General features: G+C 36.3%; 1 protein-coding gene across 1 annotated transcript; it reads right to left on the bottom strand.

Moving 5' to 3' along the window:
• Positions 1 to 2,282: 2,282 nt before the first annotated feature.
• On the bottom strand, positions 2,283 to 18,718 carry crispld1a (cysteine-rich secretory protein LCCL domain containing 1a). The gene is made up of 15 exons (XM_065295037.1): positions 18,530 to 18,718; positions 16,755 to 17,074; positions 9,489 to 9,607; positions 8,555 to 8,681; positions 7,908 to 8,023; positions 7,682 to 7,782; positions 7,317 to 7,463; positions 6,668 to 6,728; positions 5,037 to 5,103; positions 4,684 to 4,814; positions 4,561 to 4,604; positions 4,399 to 4,471; positions 4,136 to 4,211; positions 3,924 to 4,057; positions 2,283 to 3,477 (listed from the first exon to the last, which is right to left on the bottom strand). Exons 2-15 carry the CDS (start codon positions 17,010 to 17,012, stop codon positions 3,426 to 3,428), a joined length of 1,506 nt encoding a protein of 501 aa, XP_065151109.1. The 5' UTR covers positions 17,013 to 17,074; positions 18,530 to 18,718; the 3' UTR covers positions 2,283 to 3,425.
• Between the last annotated feature and the right edge of the window lie 243 nt (positions 18,719 to 18,961).

The raw sequence follows: 18,961 nt of genomic DNA, 5'->3' as shown, positions 1-18,961 counted from the left end.
TATAAATGTAACGTGATGAAAACGCTATAAACATAGAGGGAACAGACTTCAATGAGGAACAAACACCGGCGCCGTCTTTGATTCATTAGTTCTGATACCAAATAAAGTCAACTGCAGAAATAGTCCTGTATCCATTGCAAACATATTTTATTATAAGTCTTAAAAATGTCCACAACATAAAATCATTGTCAGCATACCATAGTTTTACTTGTACTGCGCTGCGGATTCTACGGAATCTTTTTACAGTGTATACTTAGCGTACGAACGTTTTGGGAATCGTGCCATAGAGTTAAGAGAGAGGTTAAGGAATAGGTTAAGAACTACTTAGCGATAAGAACGTTTTGGGGAACCGGGCCCAACCCTTTTAGTGAAAGGTATTTTCATGGTTTGGGCCAGTGTGGGGGTGCTTTTCAAGAGGTTAAAGGAGATTACACAAAAAATAATAGATTTGTATAATAACAGGATGTTTCTGCACACATACTGGCGACTCATTTTCTGAGAAACAGATTTAGAAGTGCATTTTTTAGGTTGGAGGGCTTTAAATTAATGTAGATTGGTGAAATAATTTGGATTTGGGAAAATTTGATGAGAAATGTTTGAGCACTTTTGAGATTGAGATTGCAGACTCTGTAAATCTGAGCTCAGTTTGTGACATATAAGCTCCATTTAAGCTTTATGGAGACATTTTTGAGATTTCTGAGTCTTTTAGAGTCAAATATTTGTCTCTACAAGAGACCTACGCAAGTTTCCATTTGCTCTCCATTTTATTTTTAATTCTTTAATGTCGAGGAGAAAATAGATTTTTCTGTGTTTTTTCTTATAGAAATAATTTTTTTTGGCAAAACAATATTAAGATAAACATACAGTAAGTGGGACAATTGCGTTCTCAACACCTCTAAAGATAAAATAAATTGTCAAGCAAAATTACAGTATATAGTTGACATGTAAATGACAAGTATTATAGACACCTTCCCATTTAGCTGAGACCCATCAAGGCCAACTTACATGATTTAAAGGAATGCCGCTTTTGTACATGTCCACAATGTTATTTTTGGTGTTTTATAGCTTAAAAAAGTCGGTAACACTTTATTTCGATAGTCCACTTTAGACATTTTACTAACTATAAGTAACTTTGCAACTACTTATCAACTACCAATCTTTAGAGAATTAGTAGAATGTCTGCTTAATATCTACTAACACTTTATTGTGATGAAATCTCAACAGACATTCAACTGTCTATAAGTATCTTTGCAGGTGCATGTCAACTTATTCCACTAACCCAAACCTCTTCCCTAACCCCAACCCTTACAGTCTACTAATACACTAATGACAGTTAGTTGACGTATAGTTGCAAATTATTGAAAGTTAGTTGACATGTAGTTGCAAAGTTATTTATAGTTAGTAGAATGTCTAAAGTGGACTATCAAAATAAAGTGTAACCAAAAAGTCTAAGTATACAATCATGTTCTATATATTCACTAGACTATTTTGTACATTTTAATAATCATTTATAACATTAATAATTTATTATCTTACTTTTTTGCTTCAAATAGCCTAATTGACTTCCAAAAGCACGCAATAAGCTATAGCTATCGTGTCTTTACAGCACTTTATATTATAAGCATACGTCATTGTGGGAGCTGTAGTCGCCCTGCATTATTCTGTCAAAGCAAAATGTTTTGTTATGATGTCAGCTTGCTGGTTGTTAATTAAACCAGAGGTGTGTTTTTGAACTGTAGGCATCCATCCAGAAATTGCATGGAGACTAATGCTTCTGACTTAAATGCTGGCTTTCTATGGAACATGAAAATGGGACAAAAATCCTCAAAATAGGTGAAAGAAAATGTAAAGCGTTAACTCTTTTAGCTAATTGAAATAAAATGCCAGAAACTGCATGTGTTTTAAGAATGCCATTGACCTTCTGGTGGAGTAGTTTGGGCTTATTTGCTCATACTTCTTAATTGGAAGACATTCACTGTGTCCTGTTTAGGCTGTGTCTATAAATGCATGAATGTAATGCAAAGGTTTGTTTCTTAATAAGTGATTCTATAATGCGTAAGGGAATTGCTTTAGCTGTTACCCTGAGGGTGAGCGAACAGTAAACACTGAAAATTATTCCATCTGGTTTTCATTACAGACAGATGGCCTCAATAATTTCTTTGGTAAATTGTCCCATTTGAAGGATTTTTGAAACATAGTTTAAAACAAAGTCATATGGGCCTAAAACTCTATATTTTGAATTAGAAACAAACTGATTACTTACATTTATTGTAAAAGGTTTATTAGACAGAGTGAGGTAGGCAAAATACAATCATACAGTACTGTATGTATACATTAAGAAAATGTGTATATTAAATAATGTACAAATGAAAAGCACCTCTAATTGTGTTATTTTTTGTAAAGTAGATGTTTGTTTTATCAAACCTACGAAACTATTTGACATTACAACTGTTATTTTATAAACAAAAATACAGTACAATTAAGCACCCCATATTTAATACAACCTATTGGACATTTACAATGTCATTTCCTGCCCTGCAGGGTTATTTTCCACAATTAAAATAATTTGCAAAAACTCAAATATTAACATAATTTTATCAGCAGTCCTTTTGTTGCCTTAAAACTATAAAAATAAATATGAAAAACAATAAACGGATAAACGTTTTTAAAAGAGTCCACATTAAGTAATATCTGTATAGTAAATGTATATGACAATAACAAAGATTAAAATGGCTTGGAGTGCTTTTCTCAGCAGTACAAATACCATATTCCCCAAAATATAGATTGGTTACAAGCACAAAAAAACTCCTACGAGCTTTATGCAAAGCAAAAACTCTCCATATGCCGCAAATACTTTTAACATTTGTGTGACAGGAAATATATGCTGCTACCCAGTCTCACAAAATTATGTACTCACAATTATTTTTCGTGATACTGTCACGAATTTCCACATTTTTTTCGTGATCGCATCACGAATTTCTGTTTATGTGTCATTGTCACGTATTGGTTACTCAACTGCTTTATCCTATTTTCAAACCATTTTCGCTTCGGTTTAGTTTTGGTGTTTGCGTTAGGGTGTTACTTTAAATATTGGTTTATACATTTTTTTTTTTCTGATTTTTAATCCATTGTCGTCTGGCATTAGGGTTAGAGTTGGGTTTGGGTAAGGATGTCATTTTATGTAAATCTAACCCTAAACCGAAGCGACAATGGTAAGAAATAAGGACAAAGCAGTTGAGTAACCAATACGTGACGATGACACATAAACAGAAATTCGTGATACGATCACGAAAAAGAATAAAAAAATATGTTACTATAGGTATGCAATTTTGTGTGACTGAGCTGAATATATAAGGCGTTTGTGACAACATAATAAACAGACTTGATGGACTGACTTGATGAGTGAACACAGTTTTAGCTCACACTCATATAGCTGCGAATACTCTGAATGTCTTTCCTCCAGCTGGATTTTGCAGGCTGCAAAAGAAAACAGAAGTTAAACAAGCCATGTTGCCCGACCCTTAAGCAATTAATAAACTGCATTTTCTAAAATGCTTCTTTAATGAACGTGGATATATTATTATATTATAAGAAATCTATTCTGCTGATGTGTATGCTTACTTTATGTTTTAACTGTATATATAATTGTAAACCAGCAAAACTGTACTTACTCTCATTCACTAAATAATATAACACAAACTTAGTGACTTTAAATCTTTGGCACCACAGTTGGACTGGTACAGCTCAATAATAATCAGCTTTCTCAGTGATTTTAGAAGCTTATGAAGGACAGGCTACCCCATACTCTGCCTTCCACAGGGTCCACATAGACCAATTTGGGGATAAACCCTGATGAGGGTCCTACAGGTACATGATGGCAGCACCAGTGATTTAAAATAGCATAGGAACACAACTAAGCATACCTTTCTGACAATATGCCATTCTGGTATGAGGAAATGTACAGCTGTCTGTTGTCCAAGGGCATCACGTCGATGTATCCCCCCGACTCGTTGTTTATGACCCCAGCGTGAATTGCTGCATTGCATATACTAGATTTCTGTAAAACAAGTTATAGTTTTTGATTGGACAGCGAGATTTTTGCTTCAAGGTCAGTGTGGAAGATCAAAAAGCTTACATCTGAATAATAGTTGGTACCGATGACACGGGAATGGTGGGGATTTTCTTCCTTGCAATTTGAGGGACAGTAAATCCTGTTTTGGAATAAAATAAAGGCCTTTCATTATATCTTTGACTTTGAAAAACTGTACTTTATGAGCTGCAAATGCTGCTGACTAGTTTTATTACAACACAGCTGGAACAAAGCAGAAGTGCTATGGAAAAATTATGTATTAATAAATTATGTAAAAAATGGTATAACCTTCTAGCACATAAATGTACCTTGGACAGTGACTTGCAGGCCTTTGGTAAGGGCATAGCACAGAAACTGTAGTCGCACATGTAATAACTTTCACTACACCAAAATAGAAAAAAATTATATTAATATCAAAGGTATACAGTATGTGTATGTCTAAATAGAAAAAATTGCATTAAAAAAATTACCTGTCACTTTTGATACTGTGAAAGCATTGGCACTCTGGTACTTCCTGTAACATTTTCATTACGTTAAGATAGAGTTGTCACTAATGTACATGAAAGCCACTCTCTAGGTAATAGGTTGTTTACCCAAGAGACTGAACTCCATTTTTGTTTGATTTGATGAAATACTCCTTTCTGCCATGTCTCGTGACATCCATCCAACCTCCATCGTTGTCAATGACACCATAATGAATGCCAGCCCGGCAAATACTGGATTGCTAAAGGAAACAATATTTGCATTATGAAGAAACACGATCAATTGAAATTAATACTTCATTTACATCTACTATATGTATTAGGTAGACATTTCATAGCAACTTAAAAGTGATTTAAGGGATCTCTGGGGATCAAATCCATGACCTTGGTAATGTTAACCCATTGCTTTACCAGCTGAGCTACAGAAACACCACGGTAAGCCACAAGGTATTCAAGCTTCTTACCATGTCATAATACACCGTTCCAACCACTTTTGTAATGCTGTCTAAACAACCAGCAGGACACTCGTACCTTTACAGAGATATAAAAAAAGATATAATATAGTATCTTCTGTATTTTTTAAAGGAAAACACCACCATTTTTCAATATTTTACTGTGTCTTACCTCAACTTAGATGAATTAATACATACCTATCTTTTTTCAATGCGTGCACTATTAATCTTTGTGCAGCGCTTCTTGAATGTGTTAGCATTTAGCCTGGCTCCATTCATTCCTATTGTTCCAAACAAAAGTTTTATTTTGTGCCACCATACTTACTCGTGTAACTACTCATTCTTAACATGTTTTACCAAGACTTTTCAATACAGGATCTTGTAGTTTAGTTTTTTTTTCAAATTATGTGAAAATCATTCTCCCTACTCATTCACATAAAACAATAGATTGATTTACAATTTTAAAGTCACTTTTTGGTTAGGAAGGCAATATGCAAGGAGGCTGGAAGCTCTTGAATAATCTGTGATTGACAGCTTAGGAAACAAAAGACTTGCATAATGAGCTGCATAATGAGCCTTTAGGCAGGCATGTAAGATGACGCCATTATTGTTATGTGTTTGTTTGTGAAAGCAACACAAAAGAAATGCCTTCCCATGCGTGATCCTGCGTTAAATAAACTTACTGTGCAGAGATATATGCCAATAAACAAGGTTTTAGATGTGTTTAGATGCGTCTTAATACAAAGTGTGTCAAATATGAGGCATTGTGTGTTTGTGAGTGCATTTGGCCGTCGATCGCATCACACTGTCTGACGGAAGCACAAAGAAAACATTAGCGTCTGGAGATAACTTGTTACAGGCGCGAGTAAACAAGTAGGTGTGATGTTTGCAATCGCATCTTTTATAAGAATATCACAAAGCACGTCAAATATGAGGCATTGTGTGTTTGTGTGTGCGTTTGGCCGTCGATCGCGTCACACTTTCTGACGGAGCACACACACTCGCGTCTGGAGATAACTTTATTTACAGGCGTGAGTAAACATTTAGATGTGATGTTTGCAATCGCATCTTTTATAAAGATAGCACAAAGCGTGTCAAATATGAGGCATCGTGTGTTTGTGTGTGCGTTTGGATGTCGATCGCGTTACACTGTCTGTCTGGAGGTAACTTTTAGTTACAGGCGCGAGTAAACAACTTAGATGTCATGTTTCCAGCACTCGAAATAAAACTCACACAGCACTAATGGCTGCTGAGATGGAGTCTCCATTGACTGTGTGGTTGAATGAATATATGGATGATCTCTGCTCATTATAGATAAGACAGTAACAGGAGAAAGACGGTACGTCTCCCTCTTCTAATACAGTTAACAATACGTTCGCATTATGAAATTAGCATGTATGAAGATAATTTCATGGGGTGGTGCCTAGATATTAGAATATATTCGGATACATTGCATGATATTTAAAATCCTTTCGAATTTGATTTTTCTCAAAAGTGACAGCCCTACTATGTATTAATTTGTCTTAGTTGGGGTAAGAACATAGTAAAATATTGAAAAATGGTGGTGTTTTCCTTCAAATTATATATATACTGCATATATAATTTTATTGTTTATGATTTTAAAATAAAAAATTTCATCCCACCTATTACATGTGGTACCCTTGCACTGGTCTCTAAGCTTTGTGTCGCACGTCACAACCTGGGCTGCAATACAAACCCCAAAGGGACACAGGTGGTTGAGTTAGCAAGATCATTTGTAACAGTGTTTATACATACTGTATAGTTTAGCGGGGCTACGGAAAGGACCACGCTGGTATTACGCTGCTCTGTGCCTGCAATTCTGTAAAAGCAAGCTGAGGAATTCCAGCAGGAGCTTATGGTGGCCAACAGCATGAGATCTCAGTGTTCGGTCCAAACCTCTTTTCAGCAAAGGAAGCAATTTAAAACCCACAAGCATTCATGGTCCCCAAAGCAAACACGCACAGCAGGGATATCGCCATTATGAGAACAAAAAACTGCCTGCTGCACAAAGTGACTTGCGACATTAAATATGTTTGAAAAAAAAAATTCACACACAGCATAGTGAAAATGACAGATCTGTGCCTGCTGAACATCAAAACAATCTGAAAGAAACAGAACGGGCACTTTTATCCACAACACAAATGCAATTGGCTGCAGGCATTTTCGGAAAATTAGATGAAAAGAAAAATTAAAAAAATAAATTACTGCTATTATTTTAGAAAGTAGTTCCCCCATCGAGACGAAAGGTCTAATCAGAAAACCACAGCTTACACATCTGTTCTTTGCTCACAACTGTATTTGGCTGTCTGGTTGGATTTGGGGCCCGTGAACGGGGTCTAGGGCTGTGAGGGGCCTCCGGTTCAACAGAATTTCTTTCCTCTGTTTCTTCACGTGGGCTTTGTCTATTTGTTTCATCACCTGAACGTGAAACAGGAAAATGAGAAGTCTTGTTACTGATGAAAACCAGGCATCAGTTTTGCCTGGAGCAAGTTTATATTGTACCTTGCAAAAACTGATGTTATTCTTCAAGCAGTCCATACAGTAAATGACTGATTAAACACAATAAATGCAAGGAGTACGGTATCTTGTAAAATTACAGTTACAACAGTGGAATCGTCGGGTTTAAATAAACAAACCTTTATAACAGAGATTTTCTTTGCACACTCCACCATAGCTGGGTGGGCAGGCGGAGCAAGGGGGGCCACGTTTATATGGAGCGTAACCCCACCAGTTACCTCTTCACAGGACAACACAGGCAGAAAAACAACATTAAAGAGTTTGTCCCTTATCACAGGGCATATGACAGAGTGCAGTATTTAAAAATACATTAAGAATATGAATAATAAATCATAAATAACTCACTTTGGGGAGTAGTTGCACACGAGATAAACAGCCTTTGCCCAGATCTGACCCCACACGTTCATGTTGTAACACACATTGATCGCGCAGCCAATACGACTACTGGTTGCCCAAACAAGCTGAAATCAGTTAAAATGCACAGTAGTCAGTCAACTATACTTTCAAGGAATCTATGCATTTCTATAGTGATCTGTAATATCAAAAACACATAAAATACACAAATTCTGCTTTGATCTAGTTCTTATTGCCTTCATTAATAAGTCAGTATAAGAACTTTATATTTTAAGTATTATAAGTCTTTATATTTTCTTCTTAACCTAAATTGTAAATATTTTCCCACACAAGTTCCCTCAGGGATTTCAAGCCTTGCACTTTTAAATGTAGTACAGATTTGGATACAGCTGACCACAACATCACAACAATTAAAAACTAAACAATTGGACTTATGGGCAGATATTAAAATGTGTTTTCAGTAGAAATATTTTGCTTTCATTTGGGGGTCACTGCTTAGCTAAAACTTGTGAGGTCCTCCAAAGCTCTATCTTGGGACCAATTTTATTTAATACGCTACCTCTGGGAAATAGTATTGGGGTCAATATTTTAAGTGCTATATATATATATACATACATGCATAAATTCATTACAACTACCTGAGTGTAGTGAGTACAGACTGGACCACTGCACTGAAAAGGACAGTTTGAGCTACATTCATATGGGAAAGAGTAGTCTTTGACCTCATCATACCACGACTGTACATGAGAAGTAGGCGGCCGATACCTGTGGTAAACATTCAAATACATCATTACTGATAGTGTGTAAAATGTAGCTTGAACTGCATTGTTTTATATAGAGTAAATATAGTGGTGAACCGGTATTTGCTTTTTTATGTCCAATGCAAATACTGACATTGAGACAACATTGTGGCTGACTGGCCAATATACAGCTGATATAACACAAATGTAATTACTAGTGATGCACCGATGTATCGGCCGCCGATATTTATCGGCCGATTTTTGATGAATTTGAAACCATCGGCATATCGGCAATAGCACGAGAAAGGCCGATACCGATTGTTTATTAATTAACTGCATAAAGAAATCCATTATATGTAAAAAATGAGTTAATGTTGTTAATAAAATAAATGCTGAATAGCAAAAACCACCTTTGAAGGTTGTCATGCTGTCTTATTTTATTTTTTTAGCTTAATTTGTGCCTCTCTTATTATGTTGGTAAGTTAAATGTTAATTAGATCCAATCCATGTTCAGTAAAAATAATTTGATGCAGAAATAAACTAGCTAATAGACCAACTGTATAGTATTGTATACAAGTGTTTGATATCGGCATCGGCCAGAAGTTGTCAGTTTAAATCGGTCTAAAAAAAAATCCTATTGGTGCATCCCTAGTAATTACACTAGAATATTGGTGTAACTAAATAAACATTTATTGTGCATAATATTTATGAAGATACTTTTATAAGTAAGATGCATATCAGAGTCCAAATATCGGCCACTGCAATATATCAGTCTTTCACTAGAATAAATGCTACCGTGCTCACGTTGCTAAAAAAATATGCATATTCAGACCTTCCCCAGTGAACTCCTAGATTCTGGCCAATTTGAGGCAGCAGCCCAGCTGGACCATGTTCCCACAGACATGTTTCAGCCCATTCCTCAGCACTCCGCTCCAGTTCAGCATCCCACACCTTAAAGAGATTAGAATGAGGTTCACATGGGAATGTGTAAAGCATTATAAAAACAACACTTTTTAATCTTAAATCAATTGTATTTTTTAGATTAGATTAGTTATGCAAAGACAACAAACAAGCCAGTGGCTGTTGTGGTCCATGAGAATAATGTCTGTACTTCCAGCTTCTCTCTGGCCCATACCTTGGATTATTTGTCTTGGGCACAGATTTTAAAAGGCACAATGGATTTGGATCCTGTAATGTTCTCCATATGCCTTTGTATTTGTATTTCAGTACTGCAGTTCCTGCTTTGCGTTTCTAGTTTTGGCTTGGAAACAAAATCATCTGAATCTATCCAAGGCCACTCACAACTTTGAGTGCCCCTGATCCATCTACCCCACATTTTGCTTTTTAATGAAAACATTCAAATGGAGCTCTAATTATTTGGGGAATTGCTTACTTTAAAGCAAAATGCCATTTTCACCTTGAATGGAAAGCAAGCAGAATTCAAGGTTGGAGAGAAAACCGAGCCAGAACATTTGAGTGGGACATGAGAGTTGTCTGCCCTGTCACTGCCCATACATTTTACATTTCTTCCCCGGGGAAGTCCCAAAACACAGTCCAGTGGTAAATGTGCTTCAATAAGTTCCCCAAAATAGCTGCTGTGCCCCCAGAAACGATTAATCCTTGAAGTGCGCACCTGCCAACCTGCTGGTTGGTTTGCTAACCTATCAAAGTGAGCCTTTATACTGTAGAGTTACCATAAGAAAGCAGTCATGGGGCATCTATATCAATGTAAAAAGTGCACAGATTCCATTCAGTAATCCAGTCAGTACATGAATACTGATGACATAAGGTATTATGGTACACTAAGTCATGTATGTGAGAGATGGGGTCTAGTTGTCACTTGTAACTGCTTTCTCTAACAGTGGTTTTGTATAAAGTGAAGTTAAAGGTCTCGTTCTTCCTGTTGTTTTAAAGCTTTGATTGTGTTTACAGTGCGCAAATAAAATGTGTTCATGTTTCACGTGTAAAAAAAAACGTGGTATTTTTCACACAATTTACTTATCTGTATACTGTGTTTTTACTGTCCTAAAAACGGGCTGATGTCTTCCTTGTTTTATGAAGTCCCTCCTTTGGAAATACGTATCGAGTTCTGATTGTGTAGTTTGTTCAGTGCGTTGTGATTCGATAGCAGCTTAGCTTGCCGTTAGCTTAGCTGGTGAATGACGTATTCCTGTGGGCGGAGTTTAGTCAAAAAACTGTTCTACTGACGTCATTAAAGCAGGAAGTAGAGGGCTGTAGTCCAAACCAGCCGTTCACATAGGCTTTGAAAGGAGAATTCTGTTAAAGAAAATATATCGCCTGCCAGCGAACTTTGAGGTTTATCATTTTACAGGTTTTATTTAAGCTATTATAGCAACATTACACACTAACTAAAGTTTGAAAATGGGATCAGGAAGAACATGACCTTTCAAATTTTATTTTACACCTCTGTCATAGAGCCTGTCCACCCCTTAAAAACGACCCTACAGGTCATTTGTGCAAGCAGCTTATTACGACCTACTGTACAGTTACCTATTAAAGTCAAGTGCCCTTTACCTGGCGTAAGAAAACATGGTGTCCATAGTATTCATTTTTCCTACCATGAAAGTCAATGGGGATCATTATCGGTTTGGTAACAAACATTCCTCAAAATATCTCCCTTCTTGTTTATCATAAAAAAGACATTGAGTGTGTTTACATGCACAGTCTTACGTCGATTATGCTTAATAAACTGATAACACGTGGGGTCATGTAAACGCGTAAAACTGTTTTCTTTAATCGGGGAAAGCCCCTAAACGGCGTAAGCAAAAACAGATCGGCACAGGTAGTTTTTTGCTCATTACGCCGATTTCGCGTGGCATGTAAACACCGTAACCGGCTTTCTCACGGTTTTGTCCATGTGCGCATGTCTTAGCGTATGAAAGATAAACGTCACACGCGGAAGTAAGCGCAAGGTAACGCATAAAAGTCTCCGCTTGACTAAAGCAGTTGGCAGAGAAACTGTGAAAATAGAAGCTCATGTTACATTTACAGGTTCTGCAGACACGAGGAGAGATACAACAGAACAGCTTAAGACAGATATGCGGTTGGCTTTTTGATCGACTATTATGCACTATAGGTGGTGACGTCACTGCCTGCGAGAAAACTGATAATTCTCCAAGTACCATGTAAACGCAGTTGTCTGCATAGCCGGCTTATTGATTTGCATGTAAACGCATGAAAACAGTTTTCTATAATAAGCAGATTTTTGATAGTTATCCGCTTATTCTGTGCATGTAAACACACTCATTTATACAAGATTGTAACTGCATGGTTGAATGGGAGTAAATGATGAGAGAATTTTCATTTTTGGGTGCAACTATCCCTTTTAAGTGCACCCATTTCATTGCTAAAAAACGTTATTTTGTGTATTTGATATAATACAGTGTTTGAGTGGTTTAAAAAGGATTAGTCAATTTTCTTTAAAAAAATCCAGATAATTAACTCACCACCATGTCATCCAAAATGTTGATGTCTTTCTTTGTTCAGTCGAGAAGAAATTATGTTTTTTGAGGAAAACATTCCAGGATTTTTCTTATTTAAATGGACTTTAATGGACCCCAACACTTAAAAATTGCAGATTCAAAGGACTCTAAACGATCCCAAATGAGGCATAATGGTCTAGCGAAACGATTGTCATTTTTGGCAAGAAAAAAAAATATGCACAAATTCTCGTCTTCCTCCGGCTGTGGAATGAGCCAGCGTGACCTCACATCATCACGTCAAGAGGTCACGTATGACGTATGCGAAAACGCCCCAGTGTTTACAAGTGTGGAAAAAGGGACCGTTCCGAAGTTGTTTTATGATACTAATTAATGTCTTTGTGTCAGTTTATTGTTTAAAATGGTCTGCAAATGTGTGTTTCATATATGTAACCCATGACCTTTTGACGTCATTATGCTATTACGTGAGGTCTCGCTGGCTCGTCACACAGTCAGAGGAAGAAGAGAATTTGTGGATTAAAAGTGCATATTTTTTATTTTTCTTGCTAAAAATCGTTTAGCTAGATAAGACCCTTATGCCTCGTTTGAGATCGTTTAGAGTCCTTAGAAGCTGCGTTGAAACCAGAGTATGTGAGCGGAGTGGAGTGGAAAGAATTTGCGCTCCGCGCTCAAAGCATTTCATAATTACTCCGCTCAAGCTCCGCTCAGGGTATACAATTTTCCGCTCCTCGCTCACTCCCCGCGCCGTCCTTACTTAAGTATCGCTCCGTTTTCGCTCTACGGCAAATTTTTATTTTTTTTTAAAAAACAACAACGAATGTGCAGTACTAAGAGAAGAACATCATATACTTTATTGGAATTTGAAACAGTAGCTAATATTAGCCGAAATTAGGCTATTATTTAGCTCACTTTTAAACAAAGCAAAACAAAAAATGTGTTGAAATTAAATAAATTATTAAATGAAAAACCTCATATAAAATAAATAATCAAACGAAAAACATTACATTAAATCAAAGAAAGAAATCACAAACTGAAATATTAATTTAAACAAATAGCCAAACGAAAAAATATAGGGCTACTGCCTTCACTTTATGCCAACTTTTATATTAATACTAGAACTATTCTGAATCTGAACAAAACAAATGCTGGCTGGTTAAACATATTTTTTATTTTATACGCAGTTATTAACTGAAGAACATCACATACTGAAATAGCTAATATTAGCACAAATTAAGCTATCATTTAGCTCACTTTTAAACAAAGCAAAACAAAAAAATGTGTTGAAATTAAATATATGATTAAATGAAAAACCTCATATAAAATAAATTATCAAACGAAAAACATTATATTAAATAAAAGAAATAAATCACAAACTAAAATATTAATTTAGACAAATAGCCAAACGAAAAATATAGATAGTCTACTGCCTTCACTTTAAGCCAACTTTTATATTAATACTAGAACTATTCTGAATCTGAACAAAACAAATGCTGGCTGGTTGAACACATTTTTTATTAAAGCTATATCTCCAATGCTGCATTCACTTTAAGAAAAACGAGCTTTTGCCGAGTCGCAGGTGCCAAGCACTTGCGCTGAATTTCATTCCGCTCTTGCCCTGAGAGTGAGCACGCAATTTATATCTCTTCAATCACTTCATGCAATTGTTCTATATTTCCCGAAGTGTGTATGCGCTCAGACTGCGTCCTCTTGTGCATTCGCAAATCCATCAGCTCTCGCGCGCTCTCTGGAAGGTGCGCTGATCGCGCAGGCGTCTCAACAAACGGTCTCTGTGCGTTGCGCTTGGTGCAGAGTGCTCATGGGAGTTGTAGTTTCCCAGTGTCGCGTATATAAATGTTTGTGAAAGTACTACAACAATACAAATGCAAACGAATGCAAAATATGTTAAGAAACATTTTAAGTCCCCCTCCGTTTTTTTCACAGTGGTTTGGTCCGGAGTCTGACGAGTCCTGACTCGTAATTGAGCAATAGTGGAGCGTTTTCGGAGCGAGAGAAAATCACAACGCTCCGACATAAAAAAACGCTCCTCGCTCCTGGCAAAATTACGCCACTCCACTCCTCGCTCCGCTCCCACTCCGCACCGCTCACATACTCTGGTTGAAACTGCATTAAAACTGTTAAGTGTTGGGGTCCATTAAAGTCCATTAAAATGAGAAAAATCCTGGAATGTTTTACTCAAAAAACATAATTTCTTCTCGACCGAACAAATAAAGACTTCAACATTTTGGATGACATGGTGGTGAGTAAATTATCTGGATTTTTTTAAAGAAAATAAACTAATCCTTTAAGGTAAAAAACACATTATTTTCCACATGCCGTGCATTTCAGTAGCTCCAGATTTCCCTCTCTTCCTGAAACGCACAGATATTGTACAAAACTCATGGATTTGAAAAGCTCTGTGTCCCTGATTGGCCAGCTAATCTGTACATTGTGATTGGCCTGAAAACTTCTGACGTCAGCCGGAAATATGACGCTCCTTACCATGTTTGAAAGATTCGGTCACAATGCAACGCTAACAGGAGTTAACTTATAGACTGTGAGTCCGAAGCGGGAGGAATTATGATAATGTCGGTCTTTACTACATCAACAATCCCAGGAAGTAAACTGTTACCTACAATCCTTGTGTTTGTTGTAGTCCAAGAAAAGAGATTTACGTTGGAGATGATAACTCATGTCATTGTTTACTTTGAGGTTTGTACCTTTTGCATATCGTTAACATGTACTAATACACACTTTCACACCAAAGGAAATGTAAAATCATGAATCGGGAAATGGTGCTCTTAAAGTGAAGTGATATTGTTATATAGTTTTGAGAACATTTTCCTGTCAAATTAAATATTTTGTGGGTCTTAATATAACAAAATTTGCCAAGAAAATAAAATGGAGGATTGCAGAAGATGAAAACTGGTTAAAAAACCAACACCATGGAAAGAAAACAGAAAATGCTAACTGATACAACCATGAATAACAAAATAACCACGAATAGATTATTCAGCCGACCAAATGACCAGAGCTATTTTGTGTATTCTACGTATTTGCAGATTTGCACATTACTAACACTGAGTGGCCTTTACCAACACTGAAACCGAAAAAAGTCAACCCAATCTGTTTGCACAGAGTTCTCAGCATGGGAGGCCCCACTGCACGTACACAGGTCCTGTGAAGGAAAACACGACCCGTCAGCGCAGACGCTCGCACCCCTTTCACACACCATTGTTTACTTCATTTGACACCTCATTAGCTGCAAGTTTTTTGTCATCTGGTCACATTCCAAAAAAGCCCCTCAGGAGCTTGGAAAGGGTTACAGGAAAAGTATATAAGAAGCTGTACAGCAACAGACTTAACATGTATGTATGTGAATGAGTGTTGAAATGAGGGTCTGCTTTCCCAATGCAGTCCGGAAATCTGCTGTTTTTGTCTCACCTTGGACTTTAAAATTGGTTATTGTAAGAGGCTGTGGAGAGCCGGAGCAGTGGATCATCACATTCCATGCCTCCACATCCATCACACACTTCCTATTACTCGCACACTGCTGAGCTACACAAACTGACTCCTGACACCCAATTCAACAGCCTGTAAGGCATCCCTCATATCACTGCCCTTGTCTTTGTGAAAGGCTGCGTAATAAATAGGATTTTTGGAATGACTGGCATGAAGCAATTTTTGAGGGGGTACCAGTACACTTTGTTCTCTAGTTTAAAAAAAAGTTTTAATAGTCTTGTGTTACAATTTCCAATCAGTTTGTATGAGGACCTGTGTTTAAAACCCATCAACTTTTTTGTTTTGTTGGAAATTGTGATTAATTTGACAAAGAGTGATCACCTTGCATTTTTATAACATATGAAATACAGCGGCTTTGACATTTTAACTCTGTTCATTTTTGCTATTAGTACATTTTAGTATTCATGACAGTTTACCAAGGATGGACTGCTAATGTGTATTTATTCTGAATCTTTTAGGTGCCAAATGCTTTGAAATGTTTGGTACTGAGCCAATGTGACTAAGAATGCAGGTGCAACTCCTTCAGAAAAATGTAATATTTGTATTTGTCTGACTGACCCAGATATATTGCTGTTTTATTTCTAGCTAAAGGGCCATGTTAGCAAAATATCATCTTGACAGTGATCCTAGATGTGCTTTATGTATCATGTTATGGGATCTGTGTGGTGTTTACTTTGTGAACTGTGTGTTTTACAGTTACAAAACTTGTTGTGCTTTAACTTTTAAACTAAAAAAATAATGATACCCAATATATGCAAATAATAAAAATTAGCAAGCATGTTTAACCATCTACTTATTTTATGTTACCATATCCTTCAATCCTCTCTTATACTTTATTTTCTCTCTCTTTTGCTTCTTCGACTGCTCTTCATCTCATCTCTTTTGTCAAATACTTTCTCTTTGCAAATACAAAGCCTCACAAACCCTTCAGCTATGGTTTGTTGGCTAAGCATTTTTGTCAGAGGCAGACAGACCAAACCACAGGAATCTCTCCAGTAACCTCATCTCCAGCCCAGATTATTAATTACAAAAACATTGTTGTACATGCTTAGTGCTGATACCTATAAATCTCACATTCTGTCCCTTGTCATATTAATTTGTGATTCGATCTGTCTTACCATGTATTCCATATTTGCAGCTGGTGGTTCGACCTGTCCCCTGAGTTTGTTGTGAAGGTCCAGGATGGCCTGCATGTCACCGGCAGTGATGGCCCTCTTGCCTCGCTGTTTATGCACCGCCCCTTCTCCATCATCATCCATGTACTTGTCCAGAAGAACGCCCAGATCAGTAGCATTAAATAGAACCATTGCAAACATACCCCGGGTTACCAGCAATAAAGAGATCACCCGCAGCAATGCACAGGTTAACCGACTCATAGTTGTTAGGTACTGGATTTTGGAGAGATCTTAAATGATGACGTCCGAGGGTCTTCAGGTAACTGTTGAGAGAGGAAACGTTTGTATTTTTGTAAAAGTGTAGTAATCATATTTCAATATTGTTTGCAATCCCAGTCTGCAGATTGCAAATAAATCCAGACTGGCTACTTGCACACTACATAGTAGGCGAAAAATCAGTATGGGAGGCGAGTAGTATGTCCAAATTCTAAATATAAAAAAAAAACAGTTGGCGAAAAGTACCCGGATGACATACTACTTCCTGCTAGATTTTTAAGTGTGCATTCGATGGAAAAGTCGCCAAATAAAAAAATGAATAAAATAAAAATACCGGAAATATATAAACCAGACCGCCCTTTATTCCTCATTATTTAATTTTACTTGTTAAACAATGCAGATGTACATTATGGCTGTGATTGTTTTAATTATGTCATAGGTCAAAGGACATACAGTCACATGACTAAAAAAAAACATGGTGAATGCAGTTTGTCCGAAATTTATAATATTTAAAAGGTATAATATAAAACATACTATTTAACGATAAAGCACGATTTGCTTTTTTTATATAGCCGATATCCGATATTAAGATAGCTGTATGGCCGATTGGCCGGTATAACACAAATGTAATTAAAGTAAATAAAAGACAAACTGAAAATTGGTGAAACTACATAAACAATTGTTATGCATAACATTGATAAATATGCCCTAATAAAGTACATAAAACATATTTACATAATTAATAATTTACATAATAAGACATAATGAGTGTTGTTGTGAATGATTGGTCACTTTATCAATTTTTACTTTAAAAAAAAAAAAATATATATATATATATATATATATATATATATATATATATATAAATAAATGTATGTATGTATGTATGTATGTATGTATATATGTGTGTGTATATATTCAAGATATATCGGCCTCTGCAATATATCGGTCTATCACATACAAATATTACAGTTTAACTATGGTTACTGTAGTAAAACCATGGTTAATTTATGAAACCAGAACTTCAAAATAAATTCAAGACCACCGTTTTCAACATAATGCGTTATTTTTACATTCTATAATGAAAAATTACTTTTGTTGGTGTAACATTTAGGATTAATTTAGATTGTTTCATCATTATATAATATTTTATATCGATGAAACAATAAAATGCGCATGCGCAACAAAGCGCAACGTTCGAACTACATTCAGGCAATGTCTGACGCACACATCGACCAAATAAAATATAACTGACTGAATTCATAACGCGTCCTGACACACAAATGCTCACTGTGTATACTAAAAAAGTTGTTTGCATTGTAAAATGCGCAATAACACAAAGCTATATGAAAAAGCAAACGGCATTTAACACTGTAACCAAATACGTGTATTAAACTTTGAACCAAGTTTTCATTTAAAATTGCCTGCATGAATCCATTAACACATAGATCAAACTAACACGCATGCATGTCTGAAAGATTTTGCAGCTTATTTATAAATACCTTAGAAAAGCTGCGAATGGTCAAATAAAACCCGGCGTTCTTCTCTCATGTGTTCAGACGCTGAAGTTCTGCACGCGTCGATAAAGCCGCCAGATGTTTTTGCGAAAGCGTTTAACTTCTTATCCATAGAGCCAACGGCATCTGAAACCAGCACACAAACGCCTAGGTGGGACCGAATGCAACATCTCTTTAAATTCTCACTGAACTTATTTTAATGTATCACATTTCTAACCCCTCCCAGTCAGCCCTCCCGTTTAACCTGGATTCAAAGAAATAATATTCACATACTGCGGAAAATTGAGTGTGTGACAGAAATAGAGGCTAAATATTATGATGAAAGTAAGATTTGTTATCCATTCTTTGGAGATGATCCATACACAGTGGTCACTCCAGCCTCAGTTCTGCTATTGTAACCCAAGGTTTACAACATTT

Source organism: Paramisgurnus dabryanus, chromosome 22, assembly GCF_030506205.2.
Source record: "Paramisgurnus dabryanus chromosome 22, PD_genome_1.1, whole genome shotgun sequence".
Lineage (NCBI taxonomy): Eukaryota > Metazoa > Chordata > Actinopteri > Cypriniformes > Cobitidae > Paramisgurnus > Paramisgurnus dabryanus.
The sequence above is the reverse complement of the archived record's forward strand: the minus strand, read 5'-3'. Positions and strand labels throughout refer to the sequence as shown.

Excerpts from the sequence above, each read along its gene's own strand:
- crispld1a (XM_065295037.1), bottom strand. The coding sequence starts at position 17,012 with ATGAGTCGGTTAACCTGTGCATTGCTGCGGGTGATCTCTTTATTGCTG. Across the intron at positions 6,729-7,316 it reads TGTGAGCAAAGAACAGATGT|CCCAGGTTGTGACGTGCGAC; the intron begins GTAAGCTGTGGT and ends TTTGTATTGCAG. Across the intron at positions 4,605-4,683 it reads AATGGAGTTCAGTCTCTTGG|GAAGTACCAGAGTGCCAATG; the intron begins GTAAACAACCTA and ends AAAATGTTACAG.